General features: G+C 39.5%; 1 protein-coding gene across 3 annotated transcripts in view; it reads left to right on the plus strand.

The window, feature by feature from the left end:
* The first annotated feature begins 3,815 nt into the window (after positions 1-3,815).
* Positions 3,816-18,718, plus strand: part of LOC118779152 (poly(ADP-ribose) glycohydrolase-like) — a 48,993-nt gene continuing 34,090 nt past the window's right edge. The window contains exons 1-8 of one of the 3 annotated variants that reach the window (XM_036531095.1): positions 3,816-3,835; positions 4,565-4,728; positions 4,848-4,914; positions 6,828-7,454; positions 10,167-10,326; positions 12,715-12,837; positions 13,202-13,282; positions 13,914-13,988. In XM_036531095.1, coding sequence (XP_036386988.1) covers positions 4,566-4,728; positions 4,848-4,914; positions 6,828-7,454; positions 10,167-10,326; positions 12,715-12,837; positions 13,202-13,282; positions 13,914-13,988 — 1,296 coding nt within the window. In that variant the 5' untranslated portion in view covers positions 3,816-3,835; position 4,565. The other 2 variants (XM_036531105.1, XM_036531087.1) reach the window with 2 other exon arrangements.

The following is an 18,718-nucleotide window of genomic DNA, read 5'->3' on the forward strand; positions in this document are numbered from 1 at the left end:
AGTTCGCTACACTGTGGTACCAATCTCTCTCCTGTTCATCTCCATCTCATCTCTTACATACACCCTTCTGTTACTGCCATAAATCTCAAACTTGAATTAATCAGTAAATAGGTTTTTTTTTCTTCAGCTATCCACTACAAAATGCTGTATGTCTTGGCCCACCCCAAGCATATGGCCTAGTTTCCCTTTCTAAGAAGTGTTTGGGACTACTACGCATCCTATGAGACCACTATTAGACAGCTTTCTTTTGATAGTACTTTTGCTGATGAGAGTGTTGCGTTCTTTATTTAATAAATTCTGTATCTGTGATGAATTTGTTTTTCTATCTCTGTGAACAAAGCTTTATGTATCGATCTTCTGATGTTGTGGTCACTTTTGGTCTGCCTGATTGTACTTTGGATACAACTGATCTAGTTTCTGGTAAATGTCTGATTCTTAGCGTTCCTTGTTAAACAGTGAAAAGCTGTTGCTTTCATGCCTGGTCAATCGAGCCAGTGTGCTGAGATCAAAAATGAGTTTGAAATGTTGCTTGTATAACCTGTATTGATAGTCAGCGCATTGAGCTCTTCTATTAGGAGGTTTACCACTTTCTCCGAGTCAGCTTAACCCAGGTTTGTCACTTAAACCATGTACTTGGAATCCCCCCCGTTTGTGCGATATCTCGTACACATGTTGAGGGATTTTGACCAACATCCACAAATTCAGCCATCATAAACAGTACATGACAGGATTAGGTACTCAAGGTCATGGGGGCAAAGGTCAGGGTAAATTCCGTCCAGGGCATACGAGGTTACGGCAGGTGGAGGCATACCAATCGACGCTTTACGTCAAGTTCGTTTTCATTCATTTTTTGTTTTCATGTTTCTTTAAATATTGTTCATATTGTTTCTGTTAAGATTCTATTTATATTTGTGTTCTTTTACCATTGTTTATGTCATTACTCCTCCTATATGTATTGTTTGTTTTTATTTCCAATATGCTTTGCATATATTAGAGTTGAGACCAGTCTGATCCCATATCAGCATCAGGTGCTGATACTGACATAATTCACTCATCGGATATTAGACTCAGGTAAAATTATGTGTATATTTAATTATTTATTTTAGTTCTGACAACCACAGTAGATGTCAGCTTACAGTCAACTTCATTTATTTACCAACCATCCTAGCGAACAGTGAGGTACCCGGCCGTTGATTCAGCTTCACATCCCATGCCACAGTTAGCAATAGAATCACTAGTTAAACATACACGGCACTCTCACATTCTGTTTACCGGCTCCCTTCCTGGTCCATCAGCATTCTTGTACCATGTGGAAGCACACGCCGCATTAGGGCTAGTACCTTATTGACTCTACCAGGACAGTGGAAGTGGATTGTTTGGAATGGGGTTGGTGAGTTTGTGTATGTATTATTGATTTGTTGTTCATTGTTGTATATGCTGTATGACTGGCACCTGATGCCCTGTGCTGCCCCCCCCACACACAATAATCGTTGCACATGAGACAGTAACTGTTCTCTAGCCATCTGGTCAGGATTTGCACTATACAGTTATCATTGTTTTGCATATTGTACAACAATAACTGTTTTTCTACTGCACTTCATACTGTATAATAGCAATAACCTTACCCTTGTTTATTCTTGCTTCATAATTCATTTTATACTATGTATATAATCATAGCACATGCATGATAACTTCTCAACGCATAATTGCACAAACTTCTTTCTATTTGTTGTATTTTATACCTCTTTATTTATTTTATTCAATTTATTCTTTTGTTGTTTTGATGTGTGCCGGACGGTGCAGTTGTGACACTCAAATTTCCTTCGGGATTAATAAAGTATTTCTTATTCTTATTAATTTCATGATTGTATGGGAGAAAATGTGTATGGTTATTTGTATGTACTTTGGTGTAATTCTGTGCACTATATTATGTGTTCTGTATGGGGCTGTAACTGTTGATGTGTTATTCAATGGGCATTGTTCCCTATCCAAGTGGGCTCTCCCTATTAGCCAGTAATTCATGGCTTTAAGGGTGAAAGGGAGAGAGAAGGAGGTGAGAGCTTGCTGTGAGGCTGATCTTTAATTATAGGGTTCTGTTGTGAGTTTGCATTGCATACTATTTGTTTGTTTTGTTTTCTTTTTGCAAGTCTTTTGTTTGTTATTTTTTGTATACTGCACTTTTGAGCACTGTAAATAAATTATTTCTCAACTTTGAGCGGCCTACTGGTTTTCCACCCTCTTTTACCACCAAGAGCTTTTTGGTCACACCCATCTCTTAAGTGAGGTGGGGTTGAAAAGTCCCGATCTCACATTTGGTATCGTATCGGTATGGTAACGGTATCAGCAGATATATATTTATATTTCTAAATTGATATGTTGTTTATATAGTTTGTGGCAATCTCATTGCAGTGTATGGCTAGGAGAAATGCAATGTTCTTAACCTCTAACCTAAATAAAATATCTCGCGGTTTAAATAAATTGTTCTATTAAAGCATTGTCCTGCAGATTGCAGTTTCATGGAGTTGATTTTCTTTTTACAGTGTAATGCAGTTTTGACTTTTATTAGTACACAAGGGATTGGGAATAAAGTGCTGTCTGCAGACTACATTTATCTAGATGTAGCCGTGACATCTGAAAAGCCTGCAGACACTGGGAGGCATGAGCTGTAGTCCAGTTTTGAAATACTAATACTAGACAGATATTCATTACAAGGTTAAGGTTTTTGTTGAGTTGTACACTACCTGTTCATAATTCCAATAAAACAGCCATTTAGATATGTATGACGTGCCTGAGTTGCAAATGAACGACATATTGCCTGTGTTCATAAGTGCTGGGATGCAACATTTAGTATAAGAGCTATAAAATCAAACATCTATAGATTGAAATTCATGTAGCTCACATGTACATTTGTCACCTGCAATCGGGTTGTTTAAAAAACAAAGGTCATTTCAGGAAGGTACGACGTCGCGGCAACCTTATATGATAACGTTTGCAAGTGACCAAGGGACGACGTCGCAGCAACGTAATCCAGGTACCATGAAATAACGTCTGCAACCGACCAATGTACTACGTCGCGACAACGTTATCAAATGGCAACATTCTCTTAAAAACGTTGCTGCGACGTCACAAGAACGTCGCCATAAGGTAATGTCGCGGTGACATTACTGGCGACGTTGCTGCAACGTCGTGTGTTAGCTGGAATAGCTGGGAAATAATATCCAATTAGATGCTTAACAGGATGTCACCGTAACGTCAAGTGCTTAAATTTTATACGTCACTTTGAATGAAAGCGTACGCTAAGAGACAAAGTGTACAATTGAGATATAGAATGAATGGCGAGTTTACATGTTTACGCAGAGGTGTGTATTTACTATTAAAGTTTTTAACAATCCAGGTTTCAACGAGCCAGCAACACAGCAGAATGCGCCCTTCAACGCCATCTACGTAGTCTTAATCATGAATATTCGAAAAGTACAACTCACGATACCTGTCTTTGCTTCAATTTAAAACGAACATCTAACTAGTGTGGCCACACAGACTTCGGATGCTGGATTATAGCGGCAAAACAAACTTCCCCATGCTAAACCATCGCAGTTTGCAACGCTAACCGGGCAAATATCTTATTATTCGCAAACATTGCCAGTTAGCCGGATCGATACTTCCATTTGTAACAGGTTTCCATTAAAATTATTTCCACGACAACATACCGCTTTACGATACAATTGCTATGAGATACCATTTTTAAGCCCACCCACTTCGAAAACTTGCAGTATAATTGGCTCCATTGTGCTTGCCGTCAAGCAGTTTTCCCTCAACTCCAGAGTGCCTATCGAAGGTGTGATTTGTGGGTTGACAATGTAGCTTCGTCAATAAATATTGATACTGAGTAGTAAAAATGAGTATCACAAGAAGACTGGATTTAAATTAAAATATGTTAGTAGTTATCGCTACGTTTATTTTTGTAATTTTTGCCAATGTCGTTAGACACAATAGCTAACGATAGAGCAAGCTATCTGTCGCGCTAGCTGCGTTAGCTGGGCTGGACAGTTGTAGCTAACGTTAGCTAGAAAGCTGTTGTTTTCCAGGTACTGCTTTGGACTGCGAGCTAGCTACCCCTTGAGCGAAATGATCTGACTGGATAGGTAGCTTAACCACCTAGATATTATAGCAAGTTGGCTAGACCATAACAAATAAACGGAGTAGCTAGCTAGCTAGCGTATGGCTGCAAAAACTATTTTAGGTTCCATGCGAAGTAAAGGTGGTGCCTGGCATTGTCTGAAATATTACGGGACAAACCGTCTTCAAAAAACTTCGCTACTAACCAAATTTCTATTGTAAGTATGCTTGATAGGAAGCTAGCTATTCATATTGATACCCCACAGCAAGAGGTGTAGCTAGTTAGACAGCTTTAGCCTTAAAACTGGCTAGTCTAGCTAGCTAAAACAAATGTTCAGTATTTTAACCCAGTTAGTACATGTGCATGATACGTCATTTAATGTGTTGGCTGGCAATAAACATTGTTTTTATTATAGTGACTGTTAAACTGTATTTTTCCTCTCCGAAGCATGACTGCCCTCTCCGACTCTGAGCCGGGAAGAAAGAGACTGAGGTTAGACGTTGACATCCGTTCACCTGCCACTACAAAGAAACCATCGAAGCCGGTGCTGTTGAAGGGGGTGCAGAGGCAGAGTGAACTGAACAGAACGGCCGTGGACAATCATATCAAAGGTTTCTCCCTCACTTGCCGTTTTCTAGATGTATACCTGACTGTCATTGATCGGGTCTTAAATGTTTATATTTGGGTTAATTTTTTGTCTTCACCATGTTTAATATTTCTTCCTTATTAGATACGAAGCAGAGGACAGCTCATGCTTTCACTGTGAGAATGGAGGATATGGCAATGGACACAGAAAAGTAATTGTTTTGTTTGGAGAGAATAAATATAAACTGTGTTCTGGCATGTGTGTCACCCCGGGAAATAATATACCAATAGTGTTTCCTGTTTAATTGTTAGGGTAGACATTTTTTATATAGAGTGCCTTCCATATTTATTCATTTGTCTGACTAAATAGGAACAAAAACCTGCTATGAAAGAAAAAAAAATGTCTGTATTGGATACCTTTTTTCTTCTTAAAATGTTTATCCATGTACATAAATACACACTTTAATCTTACAAAGCATTGCACAGAGTCATATTGTCTTCAAATAATGGAGTTTATTCCAGAAAACACTAGGGCCACATTTATTGACTTTCTTGTAATTAGTACTTTTTAAAACCTCTTCATGGATAACACTGACAAGCCATTTCCTGTGGTGTGTCATGGGGCTCTGACAACTCGGAGTGTTATTCTTGACCAATCCACGTGGCAGAACCGCTTGGGGTCGATCATATCTTTTGGTTTTCAACTGAACTGTTTTCTTGAGTTTGAACTGCAAATGTTTGACCTGATTGAGGGTTGGAGATTAGGGTAGTCAGTTGAGAGAATTTATTTTGTACTCAGTTAATCATTTCTTTGTAAGTTTGGCTGAATAGTATGGATTATTTTGACCCTGGAATGTCCATTTTCAGCTAAGTTTGAGCTTTTTGGCAGAAAGGACCAGGTTTTTGGCCAAAATGTCCTGGCACACATTGGAGTTCATAACTCCCTTTCTCTCAACAAGGGCCCCATGACCCGTAGATACCAAGTAACTGCAAAATAACCCGTGTCTTATTTTATCATGGGGCTAGATTTTTCTCAACGTGTCATCTTTTATGCCAAACTTAAAGCTGATGATTTTGTTCAAGAAACCAAATTTTCATTTTTATCTTACCATGAAGTTTCTCCATTCATTGCTTCTTTTTGTGAATTGCCTTTATAAAGAGGCATCTTCTTTGCAGCCAGTGCAACATACACACATGCAGGTTTGAATGGGCCTTGACGTTGGACAGTGGACTTTGATTTGGACATTACATTTTGTAACTTCAAGATGCCAGTTTGTGTAGTAGCTATTGTCTTCAGAGTTATGGTTATCCACTGAAGCACTTGTCTCACAGCCCATGGAGGCAAATACACACATATTCTCTTCTTGGAAGGCTTGCCAGTGTATGAGTAGCCTTACATTTCTTCATACTAATAATAATTTAGAGGTCAGTGACTGTTTACCGGCAGTCTTCAGAGAGATCTCTAACCTTAATCATGACAGTGCACGCTGGAGCTTCTGTTGACCTTCCAACAACCAGAATCTTGGTGTAGACTTCTTTAGTTGAATTTTGTTTTAAAAACTATTTAAAGGTGTGAATAAATTTGAGCCTTCTTTTTTGGATTCAATACTTGTGAACATTCTGAATATCCTCTCTGCAGTGCTATTAAGATCATTCAAGGGTGACATTTTAAAAATCTTAAGGAAAAAAGGGCAGCATTTCTTTTTTTGATTGCATGCTTTTTTGTCTCTGTTTAGTTAGGGGTATGTATAAATATGGATGGCACTGTAACTACATACTATGATTAAGTAGTACTCACGTTAAACATACATTATTGGTCCTTTTCATAAATGCTTCTCATATAAACACGACATAGACATTACTTCCCACAAAGATGGTGTATTTTGAAGGTTATATTTGGATAATTCTCCAAAACCTGCTTATTTTAATGTGTACCATTATATCCACAAATAAAACTGATTATTAATCCGCTTCCTCACCATTTCAAGTATATGAGCCTATTCATCCCCTTGTACTTTGAGAGTAGACTGTAAGAGACACTGAAAAGTACTGTTTGATCATGTTTTTCAGTTGGTAAAGAGAGTGTAGGGCTCACAGTTAAACCTCATAAAATCTTGTTGGACAGAGTGAAAAACGATGACCAGGCAAGTAAAGAGGAGAAGCTGGATCCATTCCGAAGTGTTGGCATTTCAGAAAATGCCAACATGGAGGTGGTGAACACTGCGGGACTGCAGGGCACCTCTCCCGAGGGAGGTTCTGGCATTGGAGCAAAATCCGGCAACCAGCAGAACTGTCCAGGTGAACAGAGGGCCAAGAAGCCGAACACGCTCGAGCAGTGGCTAGTGAAGGCGCCCAGCACGCCCGCGGAGGTGGCTGAGGTTAACGCCAGCGTGAGCCTTAGTGATGAGCCAGGAGCTGTAGATGTGGAGATGCGGAGTCCCGAGAACTCCCCGTGCACCTCTCCGCAGTGCGCGGGCACCGAAGACCAGGCCCAGGCCCAGGCTTGCGCCCAAACTGAGGAGCCCTCCTCCGTAATGGAGAACGAGCCTTCAGTTGACACCTGTGCTGAAGACCCCAAGTCCCCGGTCCAGGAAGCCAAAGACGACGGGGCAGCGGAGGCCAAGGATGCCGGCGATCCTGACAAGCGCACGACAGCCGGCCCGGCTCCAGCGATGTCAAAGGGCTCCGCCAAGCGCAATTCCAAAATCACAGAGTTCTTTCGAAGATGTCAGTCCCAATCCCCAGCAGAAAGGTAAGGCTCGTAATAGACCTGTATACTGAAGCAGTCAAGGGCTGTGTTTAATGTTTCGAGTGTAAGCCTTGGAAGATCTTCCTCTTCTAAGATGCCTCTATAGTTTAGTGTTCCATAGTGACTAGTATCATCATAAAGCCATTGCACTGACATTGCATTTTTCTCTGAAGAGTAAAGTGAATGATCCAATGTGTAATTATGTCAGCGCATCACATCTCTTAGGGTAAAACACAGAATTTCTAGTGTGATTAGCCTAAACTGAACTGTTGCCACTTCAGATAAGATTTTTGGGTCTGAGGTCAGCTTATGCATTATGGTTTCTGTGATAGGCATCGTGATATCCTCCTTTAAATCACAAACAGTGGAATACCTTCTAGTGTTTCTTGGATGTAAATCATACTATCCAAATGTACCTCTGCTTATCTTCGGTGATATTGGCCTTGTTTTGTGAAACAGCATATTAGCATGTAGGCCTGCTCCAAAATAGCAGCAAGCTTGGGACAGGGCTGGAACTGGGGCTTACTGCCTTTCAGTGTGGCTCTGTTTACTATAATGTAGCATCCCTTGACATTCAAAGTTCCTTTGTCCTCTTACATGGTTGTCTCTCTTAATCACTGCTCTGAACATGACAAATTGAGTGAGTTGAGCAGCTGTTTGATGTGATGAGAGTTTGATGGCAATGAAACAAAGCTCCAGTATGTGCTGCATGCCTTCATTGTGAATGTGTAGTTATGGAGAAGGTGAAACTGAAAGTGTCAGCAGTAACAGTTTGAAAGCGGGCTGTGGTGGGGGCTGGGTGTGGGACTTAAGTTTCTGTTTTCTGTGTGAGCATATTGTAATTGCCAGGAAGAACTAGCAGGAGTATTCAGGAACACAGCAGAATGGACCCGAAGAATGAGACTAGCGATAAGTTTCCTAGTGAAAATAACTTTAAAATTGTAATCGCTGTCGTCATTGTGATTACATGCATTTGCTTTGGGGTGGTGAAGGTCCGTCTGTTATATTTATGTGGTCTGTTTTGGGTTAGTTCTTTTGTTGAGTTACAAGGTTTAATCATTCTTGTGTTTACCGTTTCCTGTTCTATACTGTGATTTTTCTGTTCATCATTTAAAACCGTTATTTGTAATCATTTCCTCCACTTCCCGTGAACTGTGCCTTTATTATCTCTAAAATATTCATATGCAGATAATATTCAATATTTTAATAGTTAATTAAAAACTTGGGACATTATTTCAGATTCTCAGATTCATAACTTTATAAATACATTATGTCGAGTAGTATAACCAATTTCATAGGTAAACCTCTTCGGTGTGTTTGTACAGACATGTAAAGAATAAATAGCTCATGAGAACAGTTGAAACATTCCTCCTTGTTTTGTGATATATTTGTATATGCTTTGCTTTAAGCCTGATTTAATTGTTTAAGGAGAAGTAGAGTAACTTGAAGAACATGAGAAAGTTAGCCACCCAGAATTACATATGGTTCAGAACTAAATTATAATGTCATCATTGTCAGCCTGTGCATCCTTAAGGAGAGAGAACACACTTTGTGCATCAGATGTTACTGTAGTTCACATTTAAATGAACAGTGATTAATGAACATGACAACAAGTTAGATACAGTTACATATATGTACATATATCATCAAAGATTTGACTGTATGATGATAGTTTACCATACTGTGTATAGCCTACATTTATTTCCTGCTTCTTTTGAGGACGCCCTGAATGTCGTTGAAGGTTTCTGTCAGTCAGTTTCTTTGAAGTATGTTTTAATGCATTGTGTCTGTTCTGTTTCGAGTGTCATAGGTAGAATTCTTAGCTAGGTGCCTCTGTATTCTGAAAGTAGTGTTTGATGTACAAGTATGAGACGTGAGAAGAAATGTGTCTCACATATTTGATGGGTGTTGCAATGTTGGTAAACTGGTATATTAATGTGCAAATGATACATGATTGATACATGACTACTTTTAGCCTGTTGATTCCATCTGAGATACGTGTAGGCCTGACTCTATGCTTTTACTCTCCAACAAATCCTATCATGTGTTGGCTCTTACTTGCTGTAGGGATAATGCTCAGAAATATGTGTCCTGATGAATTCATTTTCTTTTTATGCGTTAGTGTTTTCTAGGCCTTTTTGTTTTTGTACATGGCGTTTGCTTTTGATGTATTTCTGGAAACTGTTGAGATGACAATGCTTTCATTTGTTATTGACAGACCAGAGTAATCATTTGGGCAAAGATAGCAGCATTCACCAAGAGTCGCAAAAAATATAACAATGAAGAGACATCATTCTCAGTCTATAATAGCAGAAAACCTGTGCCAAAATGGAGCCCTATATAGTGAGTGTAATTGGCTTTGCTTATTGTACACAGATGGTATGATGTATTGTGGTTGGTTTAGTTTAGCATTCCTATGACATATTGTAGAATGTATAAGGTGTTTGCTTGTTTCTCATTATATACAGCACTGCTTAAAACACAAATGGGAGCATTGAACCTGAAAACCATAGTTATTTGTCTTCAGTTGAGTAAGAAACAATGTAAGCAGGTATTACATTTTTAAATCATTATTACACAGAGGTGGTGTGATCATAGTCACACAGTCACACAGTCACCCAACCCCCCACAAAAACAGACTTTGGTAGTTTTTGGTAACTTCCACTTCCTTGCTAATGGAACGATGCCTTTCCTGTGGTGCTGTCTGCTCTCCAGTGTGCAGGCCTCAGCGGAGGGGCGAGATGGGGGCAGGGTGGCCCCCACGGCCACCGCCAAGTGGCTGGGGACCCCAATAGACGAGCTGAAGAGGATGCCACAGTGTGGCCAGCCCCTGCCACACCTTAAGGCGATGTACAGCCACACTGTCATGATAAGGGTGAGATGAAGTTGCCTTCTTTGTTCCTCTCTTTCACATCTGTGCTTATTAATTTTCTTTAAACCTGTAGTTGCATAATACAAGTTTTCATGAATCAAAAATTTGGAGTCCATAAATTTGTCTTGGGATGTGAAATACTCTCTTGTTTGACATGAAATGTCTTTGTAAATGGTTCTGTCTTTTAGTAGCATAATAACAGGACTAATACAATTTTCACGAGGTTGGTCTTACATAATCCAAATGCTGGAATTACTTCATGGTAGTACTCCTAGTTACAGTGGTGCCATGGTACCCCTTCAGGATGTAGCTAGTATAAATTATATACTTGAGGGTGACCTCTGTGCTGTTGATGGGTCTCAGTGTGATTGAACATTGGGTGTCTTATATATATATTTTTTTATATATATATATATTTTTTTTTTAAAGCTGTGATGGTCTAATGTTCTAACTGTCACTCATTGAAATAGGTGATGAAAAAATATTTAGCCATAAATACCTATCAGATAACAATGTCTAACAGTTTTTTCCATAACTTGACCCTTTTTTTTTTTTTTTTTTTTTTTTTAGAAATTATAGACCTCTACCGTTCGGTTGAGACACAAATTGCTATATTTCTGAAACACAGTCATTTTAATCTCTCTTTAAAACCTTATAAGAGTTTATTGCTTTTTTTTTTTACACTCCAACATGTTTTGGCCTGTAAATGTCCCATCAATTACAATGGCTAGGTGCACAAATCTGTATATATTGACATATACTGCATCATATGGTATTTCTGCTTTAAAATCATGCACTGTTTGATTGTCATTTTATAAGTTTAAACTATTTTGTTTCTATGAACAAAAATATTAAAAAAAAACATTCATTCCAGGTATCATTGAGTTCATTTTGATCACATGACCTCATTGATACTTTGTTTTTGGTCAGCTGGGAGGAGAAGACACTGTCTTCTCAGCATGTCAAAAATGGGCCTGATTCTGTAGAACCTGTCTAGTGTTTCCACAGTCTGCATTGTCAGCAAAGTGGATGAACCTGTGCAGTGCCTGGAACCTGTGTAGTGGCATGATGTCTGCAACCAGACCAAAGCGGCTCTCTGGATTCCAGTAATCCTCCAGGGACGGGAACGGGGACACACCTGTGTATAGCAGTATGGCTAAAAACTCTTGAATCTCTTTTGGATTTGTTTTGATGGGAAATCCAAGCTGTTGAGCAGAGTAGAGGTTTGTCTGCTCACTTATGTGGTGCACCATTTCATCAGTAAATAGCATGGAAAAGTAAATTAATGGTGTCTGAACCTTAATGATATCTGGGGGTATAGGCTCTGGAGCCTTGACTGAAGTGATATCCACTTTCCTCCACAATTTTCTTTTCTCAGCACTTTTGGGGGTAACAGAATCCTGATCTGTGACCTGCACAAGCTGATTTTTGGCTACCTTTCTCCTGGGGGCACTGTCTGAGTGTGTATCAGGGTCACTAAGATCAGGGATTGGTAACTCTTCATCTGTGTCACCTGTGTGCCTTGGCACATAAGTCAGGATCATCCAAGTCCTCATCACTGTCCTCTATGTCTGACTCCTCTGGATCAAGGCAGACCACAGCTTTGCTACCCTTTCCTCTACCATAGAAAAATTTTGTGTCCATCACTAAGAATGAAAACAGTGAAGGGGTCTCATTACACTGCACTACATGTTTCTCCTTAACATATATGTGCATACTAAGGCATATGCTGATGTATAATGTAATAGGATAATATTGTGTTTTAGTAATGTAATCTAATTTCATTGTATTTGTTTGCTTTTTCCACTCAAACATCTTCCTATCATACTAACTACTATGCTAACATCTGTCATTGCCTCATGGTCATTTCTAGCCTTTACCGACATATCAGCCGCACGGTTCAGCATGTTTTTGGTAAAATTCTGGCACAATGGATTATTAGCATTTTTGATATTTAATATCATATTCCTATTCTTTAAGGTCACATCTGTGTTTTGTCATGTTTTGTCCCCTACCTACCAAATCCCTGCTTTATGCCCTAATCTGTGGGGAGTGATTTGTGGTGCTGCCTCTGTCATCAGAGTGGGGAAAGTGTGGGAACTGCTGCTCCACACAGTTGTGTTGAAATAAGATACTCTTTATGCAAATTGAATAAGGGGGTTTGGATCCCCACACCAATCAGGATGCTGGGCAGATTTTTTTTCTTATCATCGGTTTTTCCACTGTCAAAGTCAGCTCTACTGCATTGTTGAGAAGTCAGTTAAAGGGTTAAGAGCTTTGGTCTTCTGTTGAAGTGTTTTCTTGTAAGAAAATGATGTCTTTGTGGCACTTTTTTTTTTTTTTAAAGCTGTGATGGTCTGATGTTGTATCTGCATGTGTTTTGACTGACAGACAGACCTGCTGAGAGAGGGAGAGGTTCTTGTTCCATACCCGACCAAGTTTAAAGACGCCTGGGACGATCTGTCCGTGAAGATGCCCTGTTCAGAAAAGAACCTCTTCCCCCTGGAAAGCGAGGTATTGCTGAGGGAGTGACACACGCATACCTGTGTGACTTCGATTGTCAAACCTATGAAAATACCACAAGCAGAGGCTTCTTTAGCTCTCCAACATCATCATTTCAATTAAAAAGTTAATCTCTCTCCATACTGTAGCCCTGAGAGTGCTTGTTTTTTTTCATGAGAATTAGAAGATTGGAATGCTGAATTGTGTCCTTGTGTAATTACTGATGTAATTAACCTTGCGTAAAGGTTAATTGCTTTAGTATTTGGGTTAGTGTGTTTAGTTCTGTGTATTATGACATTAATATTTCAGGAATATGTTGGTGGACGACCTTTACATATAGGAGGCCCTCACTGGAGTACCTGTTGTTTTTTTCCAGGAAGGCGGTGGGGTGCAGAGTCGATGGGAACTGATTCAGAAAGCTCTGAAAAGTAAATTCAGTAGCTCACATGAGGTGAAAGTAAGAAGTTTTTATTGTTGTTTTTAATCATCTTAAAGCCACATGATATTTACATCACTCATTTAATAATTTAGATGCCTCTACTGTATATATTACTGTCTTGTATAGATTTTAGGTGTGATTTTTAGATTTTGGGTGTGGAAGTGTTTACAATGAACAGTTATGTAACTGGTGTAGATGCAGGGAGCAGCTGATTTTATGCATAATATTTGAGAAACTAATTTTATTTCTCATTTTATAGACATATACATGTAGCAAAAGTCCTTGTCGTTGGTGAAGTTTAAACAGGACTGTAAATTACTCAAATTAGTCCTTGCTGCTCTATTGGTTAATGGAAGGCCTAGGTAACAGCAGGCTGTAGGGGAACAGCAGGAGTGGCCCTGGGCCCAGTTTTCAGACCTGGTCCTAAGTCCATTTCCCTAACTGCATCTGTAGCTTGCTGTAAGCTGTCTGAATAAAGCTATACAAATGACCAAATCTACACAAATGACCACACTGTGGGTTTTCCTCTGGTGTTACTTAAGGTTAACCAGGGGATGTCATAAAATCGCAGAAAAACATCCATAAACATAGAGGATATGTCTTGTATGTGGTTAAGGCACTTTGGTGTTTAACGAATGTTTTGTTTCAGGAAGTGATATTAAGATACAATACGTCTCACGCAAAGAGATGGGACTTTTCAGCACTGCAAACTCTCTGCACCAAGGTAAGCTTTGTACTTCGTCATTAAAGAATGAAAGGTGTTGCAGATGATCTGTGATGGACAGACAGTGTGACAGCTTTCTTTGTAACCAGGTGTGTGTTTGTGTGGGAAGTAAATAACAATCTCTGTAGGCATGTGCATACAGTATCTTAAAATGTACAGATTAATGCTTTGAATGTTAAGGAATATTGAATTACAGCAAAAACCTGTAAGTTTAGTTGAATAAATTAATCAGATATAACACAATATTGTCTTTATGGATAATCTATCAACAGCAAAACACTGAGAATATTGCAGGGTTGTGGGCTGAAGAGAAGAATGGAAATGAGAGAGCAGATAGAAAATTAATTTATCTCTTGGAGGAAGTTTTATTTTTCCCTCTTGACTGTTTGAAGCCCCTGTTGAGTGGGACCACCCCCTGATGCCAAATGTCTGTTTGTTAACATCCTGTTACATAATTGATATGCATATATAATCTACTGAGTTTATTTGAGGTACTCTTGGAGATAATGTATAAATGCACGTATATTTCTGCACAGATTTCTACATTTTAAGCACATTCAAATGATCACTTCACCAGTGCATTAGTCACTGTTTATAGTTTGTCAGCATCAGTGCTGGCACCCAGAGGGTGTCATAAATTGAAGTGCATGTGTCCTCCCATTGGACTCGGTTCTGTACGGATCACAGGTGGTTCATTAGCAATGATGTTGTCTATTTAAGTTATGTGGCATTCTGCTTTCCCCACAGGACGTCATAATCTGTAATTTTATATGATTAAATTGTACTTTCAAACATCAGGCATCTTTTAAATGTTTTAGCTGGAAAGGGTCCAGAGCTAACGGACAGTGAAGGACATCTAACGGACGTCTTACACGAAGTCGCCATCAAACACTGTTGATTAGTGAGAGCTCTGCAGCCAGCGTGGTCATGGCTCCTTGTGTGTTTGATGCTAATATTAGTCCACTTCCTGCCGACCACCTGACAACCTCTTCAGCGCGGTGTATAGCCCTCCCGTGTTCCACCAAATTAATCCTCGGACAAGAGGCCGTAATTTCACATTCTTTATCATTCTGAACTAATCAGTTCGCTCCGCGCTCTTATTTTTTCCCCTGGTTAAAGTAACACTCCTGCGCCGTTCCATTTGAAGGTCATGTAGCTTCGGGCATTTTGGCTATTGAAACGTTTTTAAATGAACGTACTCATGCCAGAAATGTAAATGCCAGACTCAAAGAAGGGTAATAACTTAAGCAAGTACTTTCCGCACTTAAAATATCACAAAGACAGATTACATTTGTTTTTTTTAATTATTTATTTGTCAGTCTGCAAGATGCTCGTGTTGTGTGGGGACTACTTATTATCGCCAGGTGAAAGACTGTGGCTAATGGAGTATTTTTTCCCCCCCAAGCACAGTGAAAAAAACAGCGTCTTGCGCCTTGGTTTATTGGTTTATTGTGACAGTGGCCACCGGCAGCCTCCACCTCCCTTTCTGGAGTCTGCTCCCCTGGGCCCCCCTCGCGGCCCGTCGTCCAGTTAAGCAAAAGGCACTCATGAAGCATGAAATCAAACAGCTGTTTCTGACGGGCCCTGAGAGGGCGGGCTCGGTGAAAGCCATGCGAATATGACAGTCAGAAAAGGCAGTGATGGTTGACTTCAAGTGACAAGTCAGCATCTGGGATGGCTGTTTTTTTTTTTCCTGCAAAGACTGAATTTTGAAAAGGTCTTTGTAGTGATCAAGTCAGCGACTTAGCTTCGTCCATCTCCTTTCTGAGGATGAAAGGGGTTTGAAATATAGAAATATGTTTAATGAGAGACTTTAGTGTTTTTGTCATCTTTGCATCTTTCCATGTAATTCACTAGCTTGGTAGGGTCATTCGGCTCAGTGAGGGAACTCTGGAGGTGCTGGAGACCTATAATGACAGGGTCAGGATATAAGAGGGGAGACTTACAGGGTCACTGTCACTCGAGTGTAACGTTGTGACCGTTTCATTTTTGTGCACTTGAGGCGAATCGACAGAAATGTGTGCATATATATATATATATAAATACATACATACAGACACATGTCTTGGCTCTATTATTCACCATAAAAGAGCAAAAGTAACAACAACTGAATCACTAATATAGTATTTCATTATAATGATAACAATAATAATGCAATTCTTGCTAGGATAAAAGTGATTAAATAATGGATAATGTGTGGGTGAAGTCAATCACAGAGTTACAAGGTCAAATACATTTGACTTTCATTTTATTTGCCTTATACCAAAGTGAGCAGCAATCTCCTATTGGGTGATGGGTGTGGTTTTGTGCTGTGAAAGAACAACATTGGACAGACTGCTCCAGACCTTTAAAACAAAAATTGCAAGATTTAATTTTGTTAATATTGCATGTAAAGGTCACGTTTGGTTGACTGTCAGAAATGAAAGCGTGTGACCTTACATATGCAGAGGTGAGTCTGACTCCTTATGCTCATCCCTGTGTCAAAGGCCTTGCAAACCATTGATATTTATATCCTAGCTTGTAGTTCCCCGTTCCATAATTGATGTTTTTGTCATGTACATGGAATCCACAGAGGAATGTCAGAGGAAACCTCTTCCCACCATGTCAAACATGTTCCTAGAAAGGGCACCCTGGTTCCCTGAATGGCGCAATCCCAGTCATTGTGTGTTTGGACATAGCAACCGTTTTAAGGGCTCTCCACAGATATGCAGTGTGTATTTGGTATGGCCAGCCAAGCATATTTCCTGCTTTTCAGGGGACTTGGAGTTAAATCCAAGATCAATTGGATATGCATGTGAATGTTTAGTTGTAATTAGTAATTCAATAGCTAATTGGAGCCATTGGCCAAGTGCAGCCAGTTCAAGTAGTTACAGAATAGTGAAAGTGAAATAAGTGAAAACTACTTTCTTATAGGGATAAATGAAAAGCAAAAGTAACTAGCTCAATAGGTTGATTCGTATCTGTGCACATAGATAACTCTTCAAAGGTGGTTTTACACAGTGGGTGTCAAATTGGAGAAAATTTGTAGGGGTAAGCATTAAAATGTTTTGCAAGAAGAACAATATTAGTAATTGATGCGATGAGCATGTATCTAGATGTTGGTGAGCACATTAATTCTGGCTTAAAATGTGACGTCATAACTATGAAGGTATTTTTGCTGTGCAGTAGAACGATTTTAGTGGTTAATGTCAATTCAAGTTATGTTAGATTCATATCTGATTTCGAACTTTCTACTTGCCAGCCTAATTAATCATGGCTTAGTGAATGCAAAGTCTTGCTCTGGATCTCTTTTCCATCCTTAAAATAATTTCACCCAGTGGGTCACATCTTTCTGGATCAATAACTATCCATGTCCTTTTATAGCTCAATCTAATTTAATTAAAAAGAACCACTGAATCTATGAGGAAGCTAATCAGAGCCATTAGCCAAGTGCAGCCAGTTCTAATGTAGCCTGTGGTACAGGTCCAGCTGCTTTAGCTGTCTGCTTAAGTGCCCGAGTGATTTCTTTTTTTCTTCCTCCTGCTCTCAGAGGGCAGGCATTGAGCCAGGGAGGAGTGATGCTGGAGGAGCCCAGGCAGTCAAGGTCAGCCACAGTGGAGGATGTGTAGCTCCCAGCATGCATCAGGCCTCTCCTGCACTTTCTGCCTGATCCAGCCCCCTGCCTGACATTGTGTTTGGTTCAGCTCAGATTCCCCTAAATTTTAAGGCTAAGTAGAGTCTTAAGTAAAGGCATGATAGATCACTGCATAGGAAGCCTTTGATACAGTAGTTACATCTTGCCTTTGCCATTCATCCTCATAAATTAACATCTGTGTTCTTTGCCTTGTGTTTTCAGCAATATAAATATCACTATTTAATATTTTTATACATTACACTAAATTGATTTTGCAAAGTGATGCTTTGCAGTGAATTGTCCTGACTATGAATATGTATGGTGCAAATGCTTTTTTTCTCCAAATCAGATTTAAAAGAAAAATAGTTGCCTTTGTGTCAAGGTTTTGAGCTTTGGTGCATTTTTGCTCACTGAGCTCAGTCAGGGTTTTTCCCTGTTTTTCCTGGGTCTAGCAACAGAGGGCACTGTTAACTAAATGTTTACAAGAGTATGGCTTCATTTGTTGCTGAGGTAAACAATGTTTTCTCTGCCCAATCAACTGCTATATTCCAGTTGTTAAAGCATATTTTATCATATCACACATTAAAGTACTTCCCTCTAAATTTATAATTCTTCCTATTAATTTGTCATGCACTCTTCAGGATTACTTACAGTATGTGCAATGCTACAAAGATTCCCATGGGAGTTTGTCCCTCCCCTTTTTCATTGATAAAAACCTTTTGTGATCCCCACCGGGATGTAATGAACTGCAGCCCTTTCCTTCATTGTGTGTCCTATGTGTGGCTCTTGTTTGGTACTGTGAAAATGTAAAATGTGCACTAACTCTGTGTTATTGGACAACTGTTTGCTCAGCATTACCTCCCAGCATCAGAGGATATCAGAGTAAAAATAAGGCACATCGTATATGTTTGGGTTTTGCATTCTATGTATTTCCAGTGAACTGAATCATGTCTAATACTTAAAAGGACAGGGGTGTCAAATATCATGCAGAATTACAGTAATTAAATTAAGCAAAATATGTATTATTGGGTTTATGTCTGGTCTCTCAGGAGACTTTGCCATCCTCCACACATGGTTTGAGCGTGCTCTGTGTTTTCCAGTCACTAGAAGAAGGAGT

The sequence above is a fragment of the Megalops cyprinoides genome, chromosome 1 (assembly GCF_013368585.1).
Source record: "Megalops cyprinoides isolate fMegCyp1 chromosome 1, fMegCyp1.pri, whole genome shotgun sequence".
NCBI classification, from domain to species: domain Eukaryota; kingdom Metazoa; phylum Chordata; class Actinopteri; order Elopiformes; family Megalopidae; genus Megalops; species Megalops cyprinoides.